We start from the raw sequence: 19,231 nt of genomic DNA on the forward strand, positions 1-19,231 counted from the left end.
TGTCTCGCGGGCCGAGACAGCAAACACTGTCTCGCCCGTCGAGACAGCAAAAGCTGTCTCGCGAACCTGTTTTCTGCCAACTGTTCTTGGAGGTTATAAATACCCTCCTAAGGCCATTTTTCCAAGGGGGCTGATCATTGTGAACACTTCAGAGCAATCCAGAGCAATCCAGAGCAGAGAGAGAGCAGAGGTGCTGATCTTACGGCCAATCCTTGAAATTGAGCTTTGACTTGATTTCAAGAAGAACGACTATCTTACATCGATAAGATATCGTTTCAATTTCTCACTTCGATAAACGAAGTCAGAATCATAAACCCCTCACGGTTCAATCAGCATCTGTGATTTGGTGGTCCACGAGTCAAAGCGCTCCCGGCACAGGCAAAGATCCCACGCAAGCACGTTTATTTTCTCAAGAGTTGTAATTTTTATTTTGTTGTGTAAAAGAGTCTTATAAAAAGGCTGTTTTCTTTGAATTTATTGTAATCGACCGAAGATATAATGAATTCGACAACAAATTCGACTTTTGGCGAAAACAATTCCTTCTTGCATTCTTTTGTAGTCTCTGCGTCTGATGGCTCCTAATTGAAGTCAAGACATCCTTTGAGCAATTCTTGGTTTGACTTTTCCTCTCGGAGAAAAGTCGGGATTTGAGTCATTTGAATGTCGCTTAGACTTTCTTTTATCAGCCACGTTGATGGTGACTTCAGGGAATTCATCATCTTGGGCAGCTGATTTTTTTTTGCGGAAATGTCTCGGTCTCGGCTTAGGCTTCGACAATACAGAGACTCTTCGTGGAATGGCTTCTCGTTTGAAACAGTCACATTCTGATAATGATGTTTTAACGAGTCGCGCACAGGAACAATGAGAGTTTATTTCTCGAATAACTCTCTTTCGAAAATTATTCACAACCCCAACTTGATAATACGATTCATCGATATGATTGCCAAAAAATCGTATCGTCTGTTGGCATGACCCCTCAGGTATGACGATATCATTTGGTGAATGCGTCTTCTTCTGGGGGTGTAAAACCTTATTGGCATTCTCAGGACAATTTATTTTTGTCTTTGAGCGATCCAAGGTTACGTCAGGAGTCGCATGTTTAGAGCTACCCATTTGCGGATGCGGTGTCTTAACGGGCTCCTGGGATTCGTTCACTGGACCCAAGCGTTCTTTAACTGGAGCTTTGTCTTGATCGTCAGATGAGGGACTGAGGCGATCCGCCATCGTGATCTTGGATATTGACAGGTCAGGACTGAACCGTGGCTTCCCTGGTGATGGAACAGTTATGATCGTAGTAGACGGACCAGGAATGGACGTTGATGGGGCTGAAAGAAAACTCTTTGGAGCTTCTCTTTGACCGCGGCAGGGAAGGTCATCGCGGTCGCAAGACGTGCCGCGATAGTGGAAACTGTCGCGGTTGAAGGATGTGCCGCGACAGTGAAGACTGCCGCGGTCACAAGTTGGATTATGCAGACCCGATTTTAATACGAGTTTGGATTTGGGGATCCATACTTTGTGATTCTTTGGTGCTTCTTTAGACACTGTTTCCTTCTTCCCTTCTTGTCTTTGTTGTAAAAGAGCACGGGCATGAGCAGCGTTTGCACGACGTTTTTGTATACGTTCTTTGAGGGTCGAACGAGCCCTTTTGACAATAGTCAATTCCTCCGTCGTGAGTTTAGCAGAGACATGAGTGATTGGTCGTTGAGACAACTGAACCACTCGATGCCTCCTCGACTCTAAGTCCGCATGATAACGAACTCCGTCGGGTTGTTCCAAGGCCTTAGCCATTTGGCGAGCGCGGCGTTGGCGTTGTCTCTGACGAGCTCTTTTCGTCAATGCCGGCGGGCTTTGATTTAATGACTCCTTAATTGGCGAGGCGCGGAAGACTTTACAGATGAGGATGACAAATACTCCTCAAACTTCGCTTGGTCGAACTCGTACTTGACCGTTGATTCAACCGGGATCTTGATGGTTGGCTGCGACACGACGGTCTCGGCAGCGAGACCGTTGGCTCCCACTGTGGTCGCCAGTTTGTTTGCGTCAAAAGTTGGTCTCGTTATGAAATTCATTATATCTTCAGTCGATTACAATAAATTCAAAAGAGATAGCCTTTTTATAAGACTCCTTTTACACAACAAAGAGAAAATTACAACTTTTTAGAAACAAACGCAGGATCGTTGTTTGGATCGCTGCTTGCGTGGGATCTTTGCCTGTGCCGGGGGTGCGTTAGCCCGTGGACCACCAAATCACAGATTCTGATTGAACCGTGAGGGGTTTAATGATTCTTCCTTCATTTATCGAAGTAAGAATTTGAAGCGAATATCTTATCGATGTAAGATGTTCACTCTTCTAAGGATCAAGTCAGAGCTTAGATCTCTCGGAATCGCCAAAAGCTTCTTGAAGATGTTTGTGAAGAAGGAAGACTCTCTCTTTTGCTCTAATTCACCAAAACTCCAGGCCCTCTGCTCTAATTTGCTCTGGAAATGTTCAGCCCCTGTCAATGATGGCCATAGGGGGGTATTTATAGCCTCCTTGGACGATAACTGAAGAAATAGCTGATCAGCAACTAGCCCTTTAGGCGCGACAGTTGATGCTGTCGCGGCTAAAGGGCGTGGCAGTCGACACTGCCGCGGCTAAAGGGGCAGTTACACCCACGTTCCTTCATGTTTGAAACCGTTCTCCCACGACCTTTAACCATCTTTTTCGTGGTTTAACTGCTCGTCCACGTCAGCACACGTTCTATCTCTGATACGCCGCCACGTGGTCTTCAAAAATCATCAGATAACCGTGCTGCCATGTAGTTGCTTAATGATGTGTATAGTGTTCTTCTATGTTATCTTGAGTGGTGTTTGGACGTCTGTAAGCATTTTTTGACGCCTACAGATACCCCCTCCAAAGTATCTCAGACTCATCATTTCTTAGAGAGGGGTCTGTGACACTTTGGATATGATAAGCTTTCCCTGCGATCTCTCCAGTGCTTCGTTGAGGAAATTGCGTAGAACGGTTTGTGAATGGCTTCAGTCCTTGACTTCTTCATCTTTTAGCTTATTCAGTGCTTTGTAGAATAGCTAAAATTCCTCCGGTGCTGCGTTTATCGCGTGGCCGTTGTCAAAGTCTCAAATTAAAACTGCTGTCGAAGAATTTGAGAAATAGTTTATACTCATATACTATATTGGAGTGTTCGGGAAATAGTTTAACCTCATATACCCGTTGGGAGGTAACCAGGTTATTCTTAAGAATATTTTGAGTAATATTCTCCAGAAACTTCCTGTTGAGATTAGGGAAATAGTTTAGACTCGTATACCTATTGGAGTATTCTGGTCTCTTGTTTGTTGGTAGAGATGAACCCGATAATGGAGAGGAAGAATTTTATATTCTGTCTCCTGGTCTCTTGTTTGTTGGTAGAGATGAACCCGATGATGGAGAGGAAGAATTTTATATTCTATCTCCTGGTCTCTTGTTTGTTGGTAGAGATGAACCCGATGATGGAGAGGAAGAATTTTATATTCTATCTCCTGGTCTCTTGTTTGTTGGTAGAGATGAACCCAAAAAATCGGAGAGGAAGAATTTTATATTCTATCTCCTGGTCTCTTGTTTGTTGGTAGAGATGAACCCGATGATGGAGAGGAAGAATTTTATATTCTATCTCCTGGTCTCTTGTTTGTTGGTAGAGATGAACCCGATGATGGAGAGGAAGAATTTTATATTCTATCTCCTGGTCTCTTGTTTGTTGGTAGAGATGAACCCAGAATCGGAGAGGAAGAATTTTATATTCTATCTCCTGGTCTCTTGTTTGTTGGTAGAGATGAACCCGATGATGGAGAGGAAGAATTTTATATTCTATCTCCTGGTCTCTTGTTTGTTGGTAGAGATGAACCCGATGATGGAGAGGAAGAATTTTATATTCTATCTCCTGGTCTCTTGTTTGTTGGTAGAGATAAACCCGATGATGGAGAGGAAGAATTTTATATTCTATCTCCTGGTCTCTTGTTTGTTGGTAGAGATGAACCCGATGATGGAGAGGAAGAATTTTATATTCTATCTCCTGGTCTCTTGTTTGTTGGTAGAGATAAACCCGATGATGGAGAGGAAGAATTTTATATTCTATCTCCTGGTCTCTTGTTTGTTGGTAGAGATGAACCCGATGATGGAGAGGAAGAATTTTATATTCTATCTCCTGGTCTCTTGTTTGTTGGTAGAGATGAACCCGATGATGGAGAGGAAGAATTTTATATTCTATCTCCTGGTCTCTTGTTTGTTGGTAGAGATGAACCCGATGATGGAGAGGAAGAATTTTATATTCTATCTCCTGGTCTCTTGTTTGTTGGTAGAGATGAACCCGATGATGGAGAGGAAGAATTTTATATTCTATCTCCTGGTCTCTTGTTTGTTGGTAGAGATGAACCCGATGATGGAGAGGAAGAATTTTATATTCTATCTCCTGGTCTCTTGTTTGTTGGTAGAGATGAACCCGATGATGGAGAGGAAGAATTTTATATTCTATCTCCTGGTCTCTTGTTTGTTGGTAGAGATGAACCCGATGATGGAGAGGAAGAATTTTATATTCTATCTCCTGGTCTCTTGTTTGTTGGTAGAGATGAACCCGATGATGGAGAGGAAGAATTTTATATTCTATCTCCTGGTCTCTTGTTTGTTGGTAGAGATGAACCCGATGATGGAGAGGAAGAATTTTATATTCTATCTCCTGGTCTCTTGTTTGTTGGTAGAGATGAACCCGATGATGGAGAGGAAGAATTTTATATTCTATCTCCTGGTCTCTTGTTTGTTGGTAGAGATGAACCCGATGATGGAGAGGAAGAATTTTATATTCTATCTCCTGGTCTCTTGTTTGTTGGTAGAGATGAACCCGATGATGGAGAGGAAGAATTTTATATTCTATCTCCTGGTCTCTTGTTTGTTGGTAGAGATGAACCCGATGATGGAGAGGAAGAATTTTATATTCTATCTCCTGGTCTCTTGTTTGTTGGTAGAGATGAACCCGATGATGGAGAGGAAGAATTTTATATTCTATCTCCTGGTCTCTTGTTTGTTGGTAGAGATGAACCCGATGATGGAGAGGAAGAATTTTATATTCTATCTCCTGGTCTCTTGTTTGTTGGTAGAGATGAACCCGATGATGGAGAGGAAGAATTTTATATTCTATCTCCTGGTCTCTTGTTTGTTGGTAGAGATGAACCCGATGATGGAGAGGAAGAATTTTATATTCTATCTCCTGGTCTCTTGTTTGTTGGTAGAGATGAACCCGATGATGGAGAGGAAGAATTTTATATTCTATCTCCTGGTCTCTTGTTTGTTGGTAGAGATGAACCCGATGATGGAGAGGAAGAATTTTATATTCTATCTCCTGGTCTCTTGTTTGTTGGTAGAGATGAACCCGATGATGGAGAGGAAGAATTTTATATTCTATCTCCTGGTCTCTTGTTTGTTGGTAGAGATGAACCCGATGATGGAGAGGAAGAATTTTATATTCTATCTCCTGGTCTCTTGTTTGTTGGTAGAGATGAACCCGATGATGGAGAGGAAGAATTTTATATTCTATCTCCTGGTCTCTTGTTTGTTGGTAGAGATGAACCCGATGATGGAGAGGAAGAATTTTATATTCTATCTCCTGGTCTCTTGTTTGTTGGTAGAGATGAACCCGATGATGGAGAGGAAGAATTTTATATTCTATCTCCTGGTCTCTTGTTTGTTGGTAGAGATGAACCCGATGATGGAGAGGAAGAATTTTATATTCTATCTCCTGGTCTCTTGTTTGTTGGTAGAGATGAACCCGATGATGGAGAGGAAGAATTTTATATTCTATCTCCTGGTCTCTTGTTTGTTGGTAGAGATGAACCCGATGATGGAGAGGAAGAATTTTATATTCTATCTCCTGGTCTCTTGTTTGTTGGTAGAGATGAACCCGATGATGGAGAGGAAGAATTTTATATTCTATCTCCTGGTCTCTTGTTTGTTGGTAGAGATGAACCCGATGATGGAGAGGAAGAATTTTATATTCTATCTCCTGGTCTCTTGTTTGTTGGTAGAGATGAACCCGATGATGGAGAGGAAGAATTTTATATTCTATCTCCTGGTCTCTTGTTTGTTGGTTCACTTTGTGGACCTCTCGTTCATGGAACGAATCGAGAGGGGATTTTGGTTTTGGTCCTAACTGTTTAAAGGTTTGACCAAGATGGGAATTTGTGAGGGAAGATTGATCTAACGAGGTGATCGAATCTCATCTCAGCAATAGAGCATTCAGAAATCACCGTGGGGATGTAGTGTTTATCACTTTGTATGTAATGATCGGGTTATCCCATCCACCCCCAGCTTTTCTTGCGAAGCTGGGTTTATCATCATGTTTAGCTGTATGATCGGGTTATCCTTAAAAGTACCATGCATGGCATTCTCCAGGAACTTCCCGTGAAGGAAATGAGTACGTCACCCTCAGTCGCATGTTCGGGTTATCCTTAAGAATATAAGATTCTCTAGGAACTTCCCATTACATAAATCATCCACCTCCAGCTTCCTTTGTGAGGCCGGGTTTAACATTGTACCTAGTTGGATGACCGAGAAGCAGTTTATACTCGTATACTCTTTGGAGTGTAGTCTTCTAGTTTATACTCGTGCACCCACTGGAGTTGTCCAAAGCAAATATTGGTGGGATGAAGAACCCTTCTGTGGTATGCACAGTAGTTTGGATCTGTAATCCTCTTAGCTCCCTCCTGATCTTTAATAGGTGGTAGCTCGATCTTGTCGTTGGCGAGGAGGTATTCCAATATGGCTGGAGCTTCATCATCTTCGAAAGAATACTCCTTTTGGAACCTCGGATTGAGAGTCGCGTTCACTGGGATTGTGGATGTCGTCGTTTGACCTCTCTCAACTTTCTTTCTTTTAAGAAAGTGTTCAGCTTCTTCGCCACGTAATTTTAACTCTTTCCAAGTTTTGGATGGTACGACCCCCAGGGCTTCCAGGACATCGATGGAGAGATTATTGTGGCATGTTTGTAGGATAAACTCCTCTGTAACAGGATCTCTGCAATTCATTGCTTTGTCACGGAAGCGCTTGACAAAATCGTCGACTGACTCTCCGTCTTTCTGCTTCTCATCCAGAAGAGTCCCTATTGACACTTCGGTGTCATCATCGAAGAAATTACTGAGGAACAAACTTTCCATGTCATCCCAGCAATTGATGATCCCTGGCTTGAGACGTCGGTACCAATCGAAGGTGGGCCCACGAAGGGTGCCAACGAATGACCGGACCATTAAAGCCTCGTTTCCAGAGATCATGCCCAAATGAGACTTGAAATAAATCAAGTGCTGAGTAGGCGCGCTCTTCCCGTCAAATGGTGTGAAGTTAATCAGATTGAATTTTGACGGGTACGGTATTGAATCCCACTCTCTTGGATAAGGACATGGAATACCCGTCTTTTTCACTTCTTGAGCCGTCATCAAAACGTTGATTTTGTTTTCCAGCTCTTGCATTTTCTTGTCCTCATCTTTATCTCTCTCTGAGTGATGTCGAGCAGAAATAATTGGGCCACCCCCAGTGTTACTAAGCGGTGCAATTAAACCACCCCCAATGTTGTTATGGGGAGGATCTGTTGAACCTCCCCCAGTGCTATTGTCATTGGGAGGTGTATCAGCCATAATGACTTCATCCACTTCTGGATCACCATTCTGAGTGTGGCGGCTGGATTTAGCTCGCTGACTGGACTCAGGAGGTTGAGGCCGTTGAGCTTGCAATTCTTTCATTTGTTGAATAGCCAACTCTATTTCTGTCTTTATCTCAGCTCTAATTTCTTCACGTTGTTTGGACATCCTTTGAGCAATTCTTGGATTGACTTTTCCTCTCGGGGAAAAGTCGGGATTTGAGTCACTTGAATGCCGCTTAGACTTTCTTTTATCAGCCACGTTGATGGTGACTTCAGGGAATTCATCATCTTGGGCAGCTGATTTTCTCTTGCTGAAATGTCTCGGCTTAGGCTTCAACATTTCGGTGAAAAGACTGTGGAATACCGAGACTCTTCGTGGGATGACTTCTCGTTTGAAACAGTCACATTCTGATAGCATTGCTCTAATGAGTCGCGCACAGGAACAATGAGAGCTCATTTCCTGGACAGTTCGAGTTTTGTTCATACCCCCAGCTTGATAGTATGATTCATCGGTATGATTGCCGAAAAATCTTATCGTCTGTTGGTATGACCCCCCAGGTATAACGATGTTTTTTGACAAACATGTTTTCTTCTAAGGATGTAAAACTTTGTTGGCATTCTCAGGACAACTTATTATTGTCTTTGAAAGATCCAAGATTATGTCGGGAGTCGCACTTTTAGAACCACCCCCTTGCGGGTATGGAGTCTTAACGGGCCCCGAATGCTGATTTTGCACAACTCCAGACTTTGGAATCCAAACTTGGCAGAGTTTTGGTGGTTCTTTGGCCACCGCTTCCTTCTTCCATTTTTTTCTTTGTTGTGAGAGAGCACGGGCATGAACAGCGTTTGCTCGACGTTTTTGTATACGTTCTTTGAGGGTCGAACGAGCCCTTTTGACAATAGTCCATTCCTCCGTCGTAAGTTTAGCAGAGACATGAGTGATTGGTCGTTGAGACAACTGAACCACTTGATGCCTCCTCGACTCTAAGTCCGCATAATAACGAACTCCGTCGGTTTGTTCTAAGGCCTTAGCCATTTGACGAGCGCGGCGTTGGCGTTGTCTCTGACGAGCTCTTTTCGTCAATGCCGGCGGGCTTTGATTTAATGACTCCCTAATTAGAGAAGAGTTATTATGAGCAGAGAGGTTGCGAGTAGAATCCTCAGCAATAATTAAGCGAGAATCCTCATCTATAGTGTTTGACAACTTCAACAATGATGAAATCTTCCTGCATTTGCGAGGCGATGAAGACTTTACAGAGGAGGATGACAAATACTCCTCAAACTTCGATTGGTCGAACTCGTACTCGACCGTTGATTCAACCGGGATCTTGATGGTTGGCTGCGACACGACGGTCTCGGCAGCGAGACCGTTGGCTCCCATTGTGGTCGCCAGTTTGTTTGTGTCAAAAGTTGGTCTCGTTGTGGAATTCATTATATCTTCAGTCGATTACAATAAATTCAAAAGAGATAGCCTTTTTATAAGACTCCTATTACACAACAAAGAGAAAATTATAACTTTTTAGAAACAAACGCAGGATCGTTGTTTGGATCTCTGCTTGCGTGGGATCTTTGCCTGTGCCGGGGGTGCGTTAGCCCGTGGACCACCAAATCACAGATTCTGATTGAACCGTGAGGGGTTTAATGATTCTTCCTTCGTTTATCGAAGTAAGAATTTGAAGCGAATATCTTATCGATGTAAGATGTTCACTCTTCCAAAGATCAAGTCAGAGCTTAGATCTCTAGGAATCGCCAAAAGCTTCTTGAAGATGTTTGTGAAGAAGGAAGACTCTCTCTTTTGCTCTAATTCACCAAAACTCCAGGCCCTCTGCTCTAATTTGCTCTGGAAATGCTCAGCCCCTGTCAATGATGGCCATAGGGGGGTATTTATAGCCTCCTTGGACGATAACTGAAGAAATAGCCGATCAGCAACTAGCCCTTTAGGCGCGACAGTTGATGCTGTCGCGGCTAAAGGGCGCGGCAGTCGACACTGGGCTAAGCCGCGGCACCATAGGCTGCCGCGCCTTAGCCGCGGCACCATGGTCTGCCGCGCCTCAGCCGCGGCACCATGTCCTGCCGCGCTGCCATGTAGTTGCTTGATGATGTGTATAGTGTTCTTCTATGTTATTTTGAGTGGTGTTTGGACGTCTGTAAGCATTTTTTGACGCCTACATGGCAGTTTTTGGGTAATGAGTTAAGGGCAATTTTGGAATTTGGAAAAAAATTCTCACTGTATCAGACAATATTAACACAAACGGACCAAAATAATACGTAGGGCCCAGTCACAATAGCGTTTTTAGTTTGGGGGCCTTGATACATTTTCCCCAAAATAAAAACTAAAAAGTTTACAGATCTTTTCGAAGAAAAAACCGATCAGACAATATTAACACAAACGGACCAAAATACCCTCAGCCAGCATCACTCTGCGAACCGGTGCCATTTCCGTCAATATAAAAAGTTTCAATTCCTCCCTACTTTTTTCCTAGGTTTTTTTTCCGCCCTCCTTATCTTTTGTATACTTTTTTCACTGTCGATCCTTTTAATCACGCTTTTTAAGCTGTGAAGCGCGGCGACGCGGCGAGGTACTCTTCGACTTTTAAAATTCTAGGGTTCTTATTTTCCCATTATTTTCAAGTTAAAAACTGCAGTGTATCGTAGTATATATCTAAAATATATAAACTTTTAGGGTTTGATTGCTCCTTTATGCTGAAATCAGTTGTTTTGAGGTTTTGTTCTTTAGTGATCTGTGGTCTGGTAGGAACATTTTGGGCCTTGATTTTTGTTGGGAAAATAAACGCGTGATTGATTAGGGTTTTTCGTCTGTGCCCTAATTTGGACAGGAGGAGGGCTGAAGAGCTGTTGGGGTTCGTTCGATTCAATTTTTTGTTGGGGGTTTGAAGCATGAGTTCGGATAGAAGCAGGAGCAGGAGCAGGAGCAGGAGCCCTCCTCGATCTCGCAGGTTCCGAAGCGAGCGGGAGCGGCCTTCGTATCGTGATGCTCCGTATAGGAGAGAGTATCGTAGTTCTCGGTGATATATCTTTGTCTTGGATTATTTTTAAGTATAATTTGTTCAACGTGTTTTTCCAATCCATTATGCGGCAGAAAAGTTATATGTGAGATCAACAGTTTGTTATTTGTTGAAGTATAAAAGTATTTGTTTCCAAAATGATATCGGTAATAATAGCGAATGCTATGGCCTTCAATATATATTGCACTAGGATCTTCGCGGGATTTGTTGAAGGAGAGTTAAGTGTGTATGAACTCCATGATAACGTTTTCCACATAACAATCAAACTGAACGAAGATAGGTATTCAGGTATAGTTCAAGTTAAGTGATAATGCATTGATTTATGTCTTTCTTTCATTTTGCTTGCTTGTCTTTTATTAAAAGTCAAATTTACATTACATTTTCCAACAACCATTTTTATTATGCATTTATGTCTGTATGTCTGATAAACCTCTAGAGTTCCTTTGTTTAGTTACATGGTGCTATGAAGATCTAGTTTATTTAGTTAGGATTCGTCTTGGAAGTAGAGTAACTTTGATTTATCTCTCATATTTCGTACAACATGCGTAGATTATTGATTCTCCGTTGATGTTTTGTGCTATTATCTTATATTGGATATTTAAGTTCAAGTAAGAAGACAGTCAGAGAAAACTTTGTGGTTGGTGTCCTTAACAATGGTCAACTTCGTCCACCACCTGTATGCTTTTTCGTGGATAGTAAATGACTTCATGGATTTTAGTTATGGAGACAGGAGTCTATTGTGCAGTAAATATCTATCGTTCTCTCTGGACAGTTTCTGGATCTGTTTTGGACTGAGTGTTTCACATGTAAGAAATTGTTAATTAAAGTATGAATCGATTTCCTTGCAACATTTTCAGCTGTTTGAGTTATTGATTTCCCTATTCAGCTATAATTAACCTGTTGTGTCCTTGGTGTCTTTGTTGACACCCTAGTACCTTTCGGTCTATCCTTTGTTCTTAAAGCTGTGTCAGCTAGTACTTTAACAGCTTCCTGATGGGGACACTTATTACCTCTTTTCACGTCCAAATTTATCAAACTCGATGTTTTTGTAATATTGTCCATTGCGTGTTCTTAGCTTTCTCAAGGCACACTCTAGATAACTATTCTCTGTGCGTCAAGGATCATAGGCTACATTCTACAGACACATTGTGTGAACTTATTCTTTGCACAACAAGAAAGATAGGGTGCAGATATGAGGTGTTTCTCTTCTTCTTTTGATAGTCTTATCACCAGGAAACATAGAATATTAAGAGCGTACAACAACTTGTTGAGTACTTGTATTTTACATGTCAGAAGGATTCTTTAAGAGCTGATAAATTAAGTTATATGGCATCTTTATTATAATGAATTTGGATTAAAAAAATTCAAATCCAGCTTGACCTTTGCATTCCTACAACTACAGCAGTAACCACTATATATAACCGACAAGCCTGTTTCCTGTGAGAACTTATTTTCTTTTTTGGGTGGGTTTTGTTGGGAGAAAGGGAGGGGGGTGGGTTGAGGATCTTATATCTGATTTCTTATATTTGCCCGTGAAGGAATATTTCAATAGAAAATGACAATGTTAGACCTTGTTACTTGATTGATATTACAGATTATTTAGGAACTGAATGGTCCATGTTCCTTTTTCATTGGTATTGAGCTATGAATCCAGTTTCTCTACATGATGTTCTGCTCAATTGTTTTGAAGATTTGTGTATTGGATTTCTTATATTTGCTAGTGAAGGAATATTTCACTTCAAGTAAGAATATGAGACTTGTTACTTGATTGACAGCCTAGTTACGAATTTAATAGTCCATGTTCCTTTTTCATGCATGCATTTGAGTGTTAAAGTTTCTAGTTTCCTATTTGACATTCTGCTCAATTGTTTTTTTAAGTTCGATTTATTTGGCTTGTTCTTCCTTGAGACTACAATTATGTGAACCATTTGAAACCTTTTGCAATAGATGTCGGTGTTGTTATCTGGCATATAATGAATGAATTAGATACAGTGGCAAATTGATCATAGGTTTATGAATTTGAGCCCCATATGGAGGTTTACTGGGATTGTTTTATATGGGAATAAGAATTACTAGAAATAATCTTGAATAGATTTTTCAGTTTACATAGAAAACTCATTTAATTGAGAAAATATCCTTGTGCCAATATTTGGTTTATCAGTCTGCTTGTATAGTCACATCTATAGTGCCTGCTTTTTTACAATTGCTGCAAGTATTGAGATTTTCTTTGCAGTTGGTGGCTGATATGGTTATGAAGGTACAAGTGAACTGCTCCAGTGACATCAGAGCAATTTAATCTGTTTTTTACAATTCAATTGATGTGCTAAAGCATTTTCAACTTGTTTAATTCTTACTAAATCCATTATGTTTTTCTACTGAAATTTTTTCTTTTTCTTTTTGTTTTTCCATTTCATAGGCAGGATGTCCTCTGCAAGAATTGCAAACGACCAGGACACTTTGCCCGAGATTGTCCAAATACAGCTGTCTGTAACAACTGCGGACTTCCAGGGTATGAATAAGATAACTGATTATACTTAGGGGCTGTTTGGTTGTATGTTTTTACCATGTAAAAGGATGGAAAGTGTAAAAAAGTGGGTCCCAATGTCAGCTTTCATCACTTTCAATTGTTTGTTTGTAGTTGTGAAAATAGTGTAAAGTGATTTCATATGCTGATGTGGCTTGTAAAGTGATTTCATAAAAAAAAGACATGATTTTAGGAGAAAGCTGATATTGAAGTCAGAAAAAAATAATAAAAAATAATTCCAACCATTATGATCATTTGAGTAGGTGATATTGAAGTCAGAAAAAAATAATAAAAAATAATTCCAACCATTATGATCATTTGAGTAGGGACCACTTTACACTTTCCAAACAAACAATTAAAGTTACATTTGCAAACCAAGTAAGCAATTTATGATTCCAATGGAATAAAAAACAAACAAAGAGAAGTATATAAGTGAAATTGATGAGGTGGACAACAACTTTCTAAGTTGTGTCATAAATACACAATTTTACCAACAACCACCAAACAGCCCCTTAATTTATATGAGTGGTCCACCTAGATCACATCTATCTCTGTCCTGATTTTTTATACCAAGCATCCTCATAGATGATTAGGGAACACGGGTTTTGCATGAAAAAGCCAACCAAACAATCAGTTCGCCTTCCTATTTAACAGCACTAATATTTTCATTTACACACAACTTTTCACCTGCTTTTTGATGTTGTGCATATCAATTTCAATTTTATTTCATCTGCTATATTAAAACTAGATATGGAATATTAAAAAACCAGACCGTATACCCTTTATATCTTATTTCTGTCAATTCTTTTTTTTGAATTTTCAGGCACATGGCAGCTGAGTGCACTGCTAAGACCCTATGCTGGAACTGCAAAGAACCCGGACACATGGCCAACGAGTGCAGTAACGAACCGGTCTGCCACAACTGCAACAAGACGGGTCACCTAGCCCGTGACTGCTCCAGCTCTGGCTCATCCTCCTTCGACACCAGGCTCTGCAACAACTGCCACAGGCCCGGCCACATCGCAGCGGGGTGTACCAATGACAAGGCTTGCAATAACTGTAGAAAACCCGGACACCTGGCTCGTGAATGCCCCAACGATCCTGTGTGCAACCTGTGCAATGTCTCAGGCCATCTTGCTCGCCAGTGCCCTAAGTCTAGCTTGGCTTCAGAAATCCATGGCGGGCCCTTTCGTGACATTATTTGTCGAGCCTGTAACCAGCCAGGTCACATTAGTCGCGATTGTGTGGGAGTCATTATCTGCAACACTTGTGGAGGTTGTGGCCATATGTCATATGAGTGCCCTTCTAATCGTATGTTCGATCGAGGGATGGTTCGAAGGTACTGATCTATGGGTGCCCTAAACCAGCAAAAAGGATCTCTGTTTATCGGGAAGATTTAAAAGGTTCCTTGCCCTTGCTATGTTTTGGGTTCGTTTTATTTGTCACCGGGGAGATACTATTTCCTTCGAGAGGCATTTGTGCTTGCTGGATGTTTCGGTTACTAGATTTTGTTCGTGCTAAAGTAGCTTTTAGCTTGTTCATCCAGTGCTTGCTGGATATTTTGGATAGTCGATTGTTTTTTATGTTATGCACAATCTTTGAACTTCTAGCATTCAGTGTATTTCTCTTTAATAAAAATAGTTCGTGCTGTGTAAATTTACCCTTTACCAGAAATAGGCTACGAGCCTGAGGTTTTTTTGATCAGTTCTCGAGGATGTTACTGCAAAAATACAAATAGGCTGCTTATGGCTAGAATCATCAACAATGTCATTGAGAAACTCCGTAACATTTGGTATTTCTTCGGAGTCCCATCAGCGAGCAAAACGAAATAATTTTATCCAACATAAACTAATATGAACAGCAAAGCTCTGATTCTAAGTTAATGAGGTCCCTTTTGTTTAAGCTCGTTAAAAAAAAAAAATTGTTATGATGCTCCTGATAAATGCTTTTCTGTACGGTCGCTCTTCATATGCTGTACCGTTGATTACATGAAGTAGGAGCAAAGTTTTTGCTGCTGAACAGCATAAATTACATGCTACCGTGATTTCCTGTCCAAAGATATTAACTCCCTACTCCACGGCGTCGAACTCTGAGTTCCAATGGACCTGCACCATGCGTAAATGATGTCAAGCATACTGTAAAATGCGCTCTGTAGTCATGAAGCGAGAATCAATAAGAAGCCATTAACAAAAAAAAAAAAAAATCTTCGATGATGATTCATGTGATAAAAATTTTATCCTCGTACAGATATACCCTCTGAAAACACTGTTCGTACTCTCGACACAAAAGGGTTGGCATGTATCAGCATACGTTCGTTGGATGAAGCATTTGTTCGAGTGGAAACACGCAATGAATTCAATAAAATGTCCGAATCAAGAGGCGGCATGGTTCATCGTGGAGTTATTCATGGAGTTTAAACTTGCGAAACCATCGATCAATAATATTAGCAAACAGATAGAACAATGTTACCATACATGACTAAAACAGACGCAAATGTGTCCCTCGGTGAATCGAAGAGGACCAAAATAACTGAAACTTACTAGCGAAACCCGCCCTCTGTCCAATATGAACCAGCAGATTTCCCACCCCGAGTATCCCCCTTGCTCGACGAGCTATGTGAACAATCACCATATCCATCATCCTTTGGATCATCCCATCCATCCCAACTCTCGCCACTGTGGCTCCTCCTACTCGACGACTCGCCCCTTTCTCTCTCATTCCAATCATCCCAGGATCCTGAACCTTTCGAACTGTGCCCCCTCGTCGATGACCTCCCTTTAGTCGCGTTCTGGGCGTTGTCCTCGTTATCAAACTCCTGGCCGCAACCGTCCCTTTGATTCTCGTCGCGTCGCCAGTCATCGCCATTGGTGAATTCCTCGACCTTTGTTGATGCCAGCGCGACGACCCCTTTCATGATTCCCCAAGTTTTGTGCCCGATTTCGGAGGTTTTTGTGGTTACCACACTTACCGTTTCGTTTACTTTGTTATCGTACCCCCCATCTGTCACCTGCACTTCAAAATGCGCAAGAGCTAAGGCATAAACTTTAAACACAAGCAAATCCTAAGCAAAGCATGGAAAAATATCAGGGTTAAGAGGAAAAAGAACCTTGGAAGTGAGTTCCCTTGTGCCAGCTTGGACAACGTTAGCTGCAGACTGAGCAGCAGAAGCTGCAACCGAGGATAGCCTGCCAAATCCCTACAAAATATTTTCAGCATGTGTTTCAGAGATGCTCATAATTCATAAACCAAAGTCTGTGCATCTGATTACCAACACATCAACAATCTAGCTACACACAAAAAAAAAAACAGGAACTACTCTGAAATTTACCTGAGAGACAACAGAGAACATATCCCCCTGAGAACTACTCCGGTGAACCGGGTTCACCGGGCTCGACCCGAAACCAACATACTTCCCGCCCTGCGACGGAGGCAGCCCCTCCGGCTTCGCCCCGTTCTCCGCCATTCTCCTCGCAAAGAAGTCGTCTTTATTCGCTGCCGACGCCTCCAACTGGGCTCTCGTGTAAATATCCTGCGTCGACATTGACCTCGACGGCTCCCCTCTTCCTCCGTCGCCTCTGAAATCGCTGACAGAGTGGTTTTTTCTAATGCTGGTGCGTTTGGGCTCTTCTGTGTCCCAGTTGTCCCAGGTTGAGCTGTTGTTTGAGGATGATGGGTTTTGACGCGGTGGAGGTTTGTTTGATTTGTTGCCGGAGTTGAGTGTTTCTTTCACCGGCGTCGGGTCTCTCCATTGTTGCCCTTCAGCAAGTGCCTGGAGCAAGAAATTTTGATATTCAACTTTTTTGCAGGATATCTAGAAAAGGGAAGACCTTATTGGAGACTTACGTTGGAATTTCATTGGTATAATTCATTACCATTTATCTTTTTTCCCCCTAGAAATTGTTGGAAACTGCTAAGAAACGGCAAAAACCAGGAAAAATCGGCAGTGGCGAAATGGCTCTGGTCGACCCACTGATGAACAACATTAGTCGACCGATAACATACACCTACAGGTTGCAGAAATCGTCACTCTGGCCGGTCAACTGATGAACCCTCATCAGTCGACCGATGCACATTGTGCAGTCGACTGAGGAGGGATCATCAGTCGACCGATAGCGGTTATTGGGCCTGATTGTTTTCCTGATCTGTTTTGGATTGGGTTTTAATATAAATAGAAACACGTTTTCTAAGGTTTTGTGAGAGGCGTTAATCAGAGAAATTTGAGACTTTTGAGCTCTTAGAGAGGAAGATTATTGTGAGGGAGTGAGATCATTTGGTTAGGGTTATTTTGAGTGTTTGAGAGAGTTGTAACTCATTGTTTTCTTCTTCATATAGTGAAATCTATTCATCCTCTCCCCGTGGACGTAGGCAATTCGCCGAATCACGTAAATTCTCTGTGTTTATAATTGGTTTTGGTCATTCTATTGTGGACTGCACTCGTGGTGTTCTTGTCGCGTTGCTTACCGACTCGTCATGGATTGTGCATGCTTCCGCCGGCCCAACAGGAATTTCATCACCAGTTGTCTATAACTATTCTTTTCATTAAACTGTTAAAGTAAGACTTAATTGTAATGAGAAAGACATAAAACACAAGGAAATCTGGAGATTTAATTTTTCAGGCGCCGTAGCGCCCCGTTCACGGGGTTGAAATCTCTACTTACTTACACAGCGGTATCAATTTTTTTAAAACTCGTCTCAAAAGTACGAGTAGCCTATCGATAAATGAGAATTTGTTAATTTGTATCGTTGTTGGGTATACCGTATTGACCGATCCTACGAAATCTACGTACACCGTTTAGAACGCCGATTGCAGGGACGTCAACGTACCTGGATTCGATCTCGGTAGATGGCGGCGGCGTCGGTGTTGTACTTCGTGACGATGTCGGTCTCCTTCGGGATTCCGTACCGAGAGAGGAAATGGTTGAAGGTGTCGTTGCCGCCGGCCTCCATCTTCCTCAGCTGGGCCTCCGACCAGGAGTCCATGGTAACCGATCGGACGAAGCTTATGTGAACCCCGAGGCCCCGGTGCTTTCCGGAACATTCTAGACACATGAACACGCCGTAGGAGACGGAGGCCCATTGAGGGTTTCGCTGGGCGCAGTCGACGCATGCTTTGTTGCCTGGTTGCGATTGGAGGTCGCGGAGGCGGCGGGTGGCCGTGGCCGTTGCCGCCATTTTATTTTATTTTTTTTTAATTTTCTTTTTCTTTTTTTCCCCCCTTGAGGTTTTTGAGGGGAAGGAGAGAATTTAAAAAGGAAGGAGCGGGTGGTGAGGGGGGAGGGAATGGGGATAGCCGTTGGTTGAAAATGGAAAAGGTTTGGTTTGTTTACAGTAAATTGGGGGGATTTAGGTTCAAATTTAGATTTTTCTCGATTATTATCGGGTAATTGATGCGTGTTAAATGATTTTGCCAAGTCTTAAATCTGTTTTATTGCTAAAAGTTTTAAAGTGACGTTAATCGTTATGTTACTTACGTTCTAAATTTCCAATTAAATACGATCATAACATAAGTTTTGTATAGTTATCAGGATTCAGTGTATGGATTTAGATCCTCTCCACTGAGGAAAAAAAACGGGTCCCATGACCCCACCTTTGATCAAGAAAGGCCAAAAATCCTCTTTTAAGTTTGGGGGTTTCTCAGATAACTCCCCTTAACTTTTACAATGTTATAAAACTCCCCATGCCATGAAGACTCACGCGATTCATCATAGTCTTTTTTACATCCAAATTAATTTCATAGAATTATATAACAAATCCTAAATTTAAAGAGTGAAACAACCGGTGAACGAAGTATTAATTAATTATAATACACACCTGAGCTCTACAATTAAAAGTGTAAACACGTGAATAATACAAACTCTAAAAATAAATAAAAAACTTTTTAAAAATCAAAAATCCGCCTCGATCTCCTCCCACAGCCCAACAGCCCTAACGAACCCCGCCGACCCCGCAACCACCAGCGCCGCAAAAATCGGCGGCACGAAGAAGTCAACGGCCTTCGACCTCCCGAAGAGCTGAGCAGGCAAGCAC

General features: G+C 41.9%; 2 protein-coding genes across 4 annotated transcripts; one reads left to right on the forward strand and one right to left on the reverse strand.

Moving 5' to 3' along the window:
* On the forward strand, positions 10,116-14,860 carry LOC109819741 (zinc finger protein GIS2). Of its 3 annotated transcripts, none has more exons than XM_020385600.1 (4): positions 10,116-10,233; positions 10,492-10,680; positions 13,097-13,189; positions 14,028-14,860. In XM_020385600.1, the coding sequence occupies exons 2-4, from the start codon at positions 10,553-10,555 to the stop codon at positions 14,548-14,550; spliced, it is 744 nt and encodes a 247-aa protein (XP_020241189.1). In that variant the 5' UTR covers positions 10,116-10,233; positions 10,492-10,552; the 3' UTR covers positions 14,551-14,860. The 3 variants fall into 3 exon arrangements, with proteins under 3 accessions (XP_020241189.1, XP_020241191.1, XP_020241190.1); XM_020385602.1 differs by lacking the exon at positions 10,116-10,233 and adding an exon at positions 10,263-10,405; XM_020385601.1 differs by lacking the exon at positions 10,116-10,233 and having other exon boundaries at positions 10,418-10,680.
* LOC109821930 (probable ADP-ribosylation factor GTPase-activating protein AGD6) lies at positions 14,931-18,376 on the reverse strand. The gene is made up of 5 exons (XM_020388086.1): positions 18,029-18,376; positions 16,533-16,973; positions 16,311-16,400; positions 15,745-16,211; positions 14,931-15,309 (listed from the first exon to the last, which is right to left on the reverse strand). Coding segments are annotated over exons 1-5 (1,347 nt in total). The 3' UTR covers positions 14,931-15,308.

This window comes from Asparagus officinalis, chromosome 8 (genome assembly GCF_001876935.1).
Source record: "Asparagus officinalis chromosome 8, Aspof.V1, whole genome shotgun sequence".
Lineage (NCBI taxonomy): Eukaryota > Viridiplantae > Streptophyta > Magnoliopsida > Asparagales > Asparagaceae > Asparagus > Asparagus officinalis.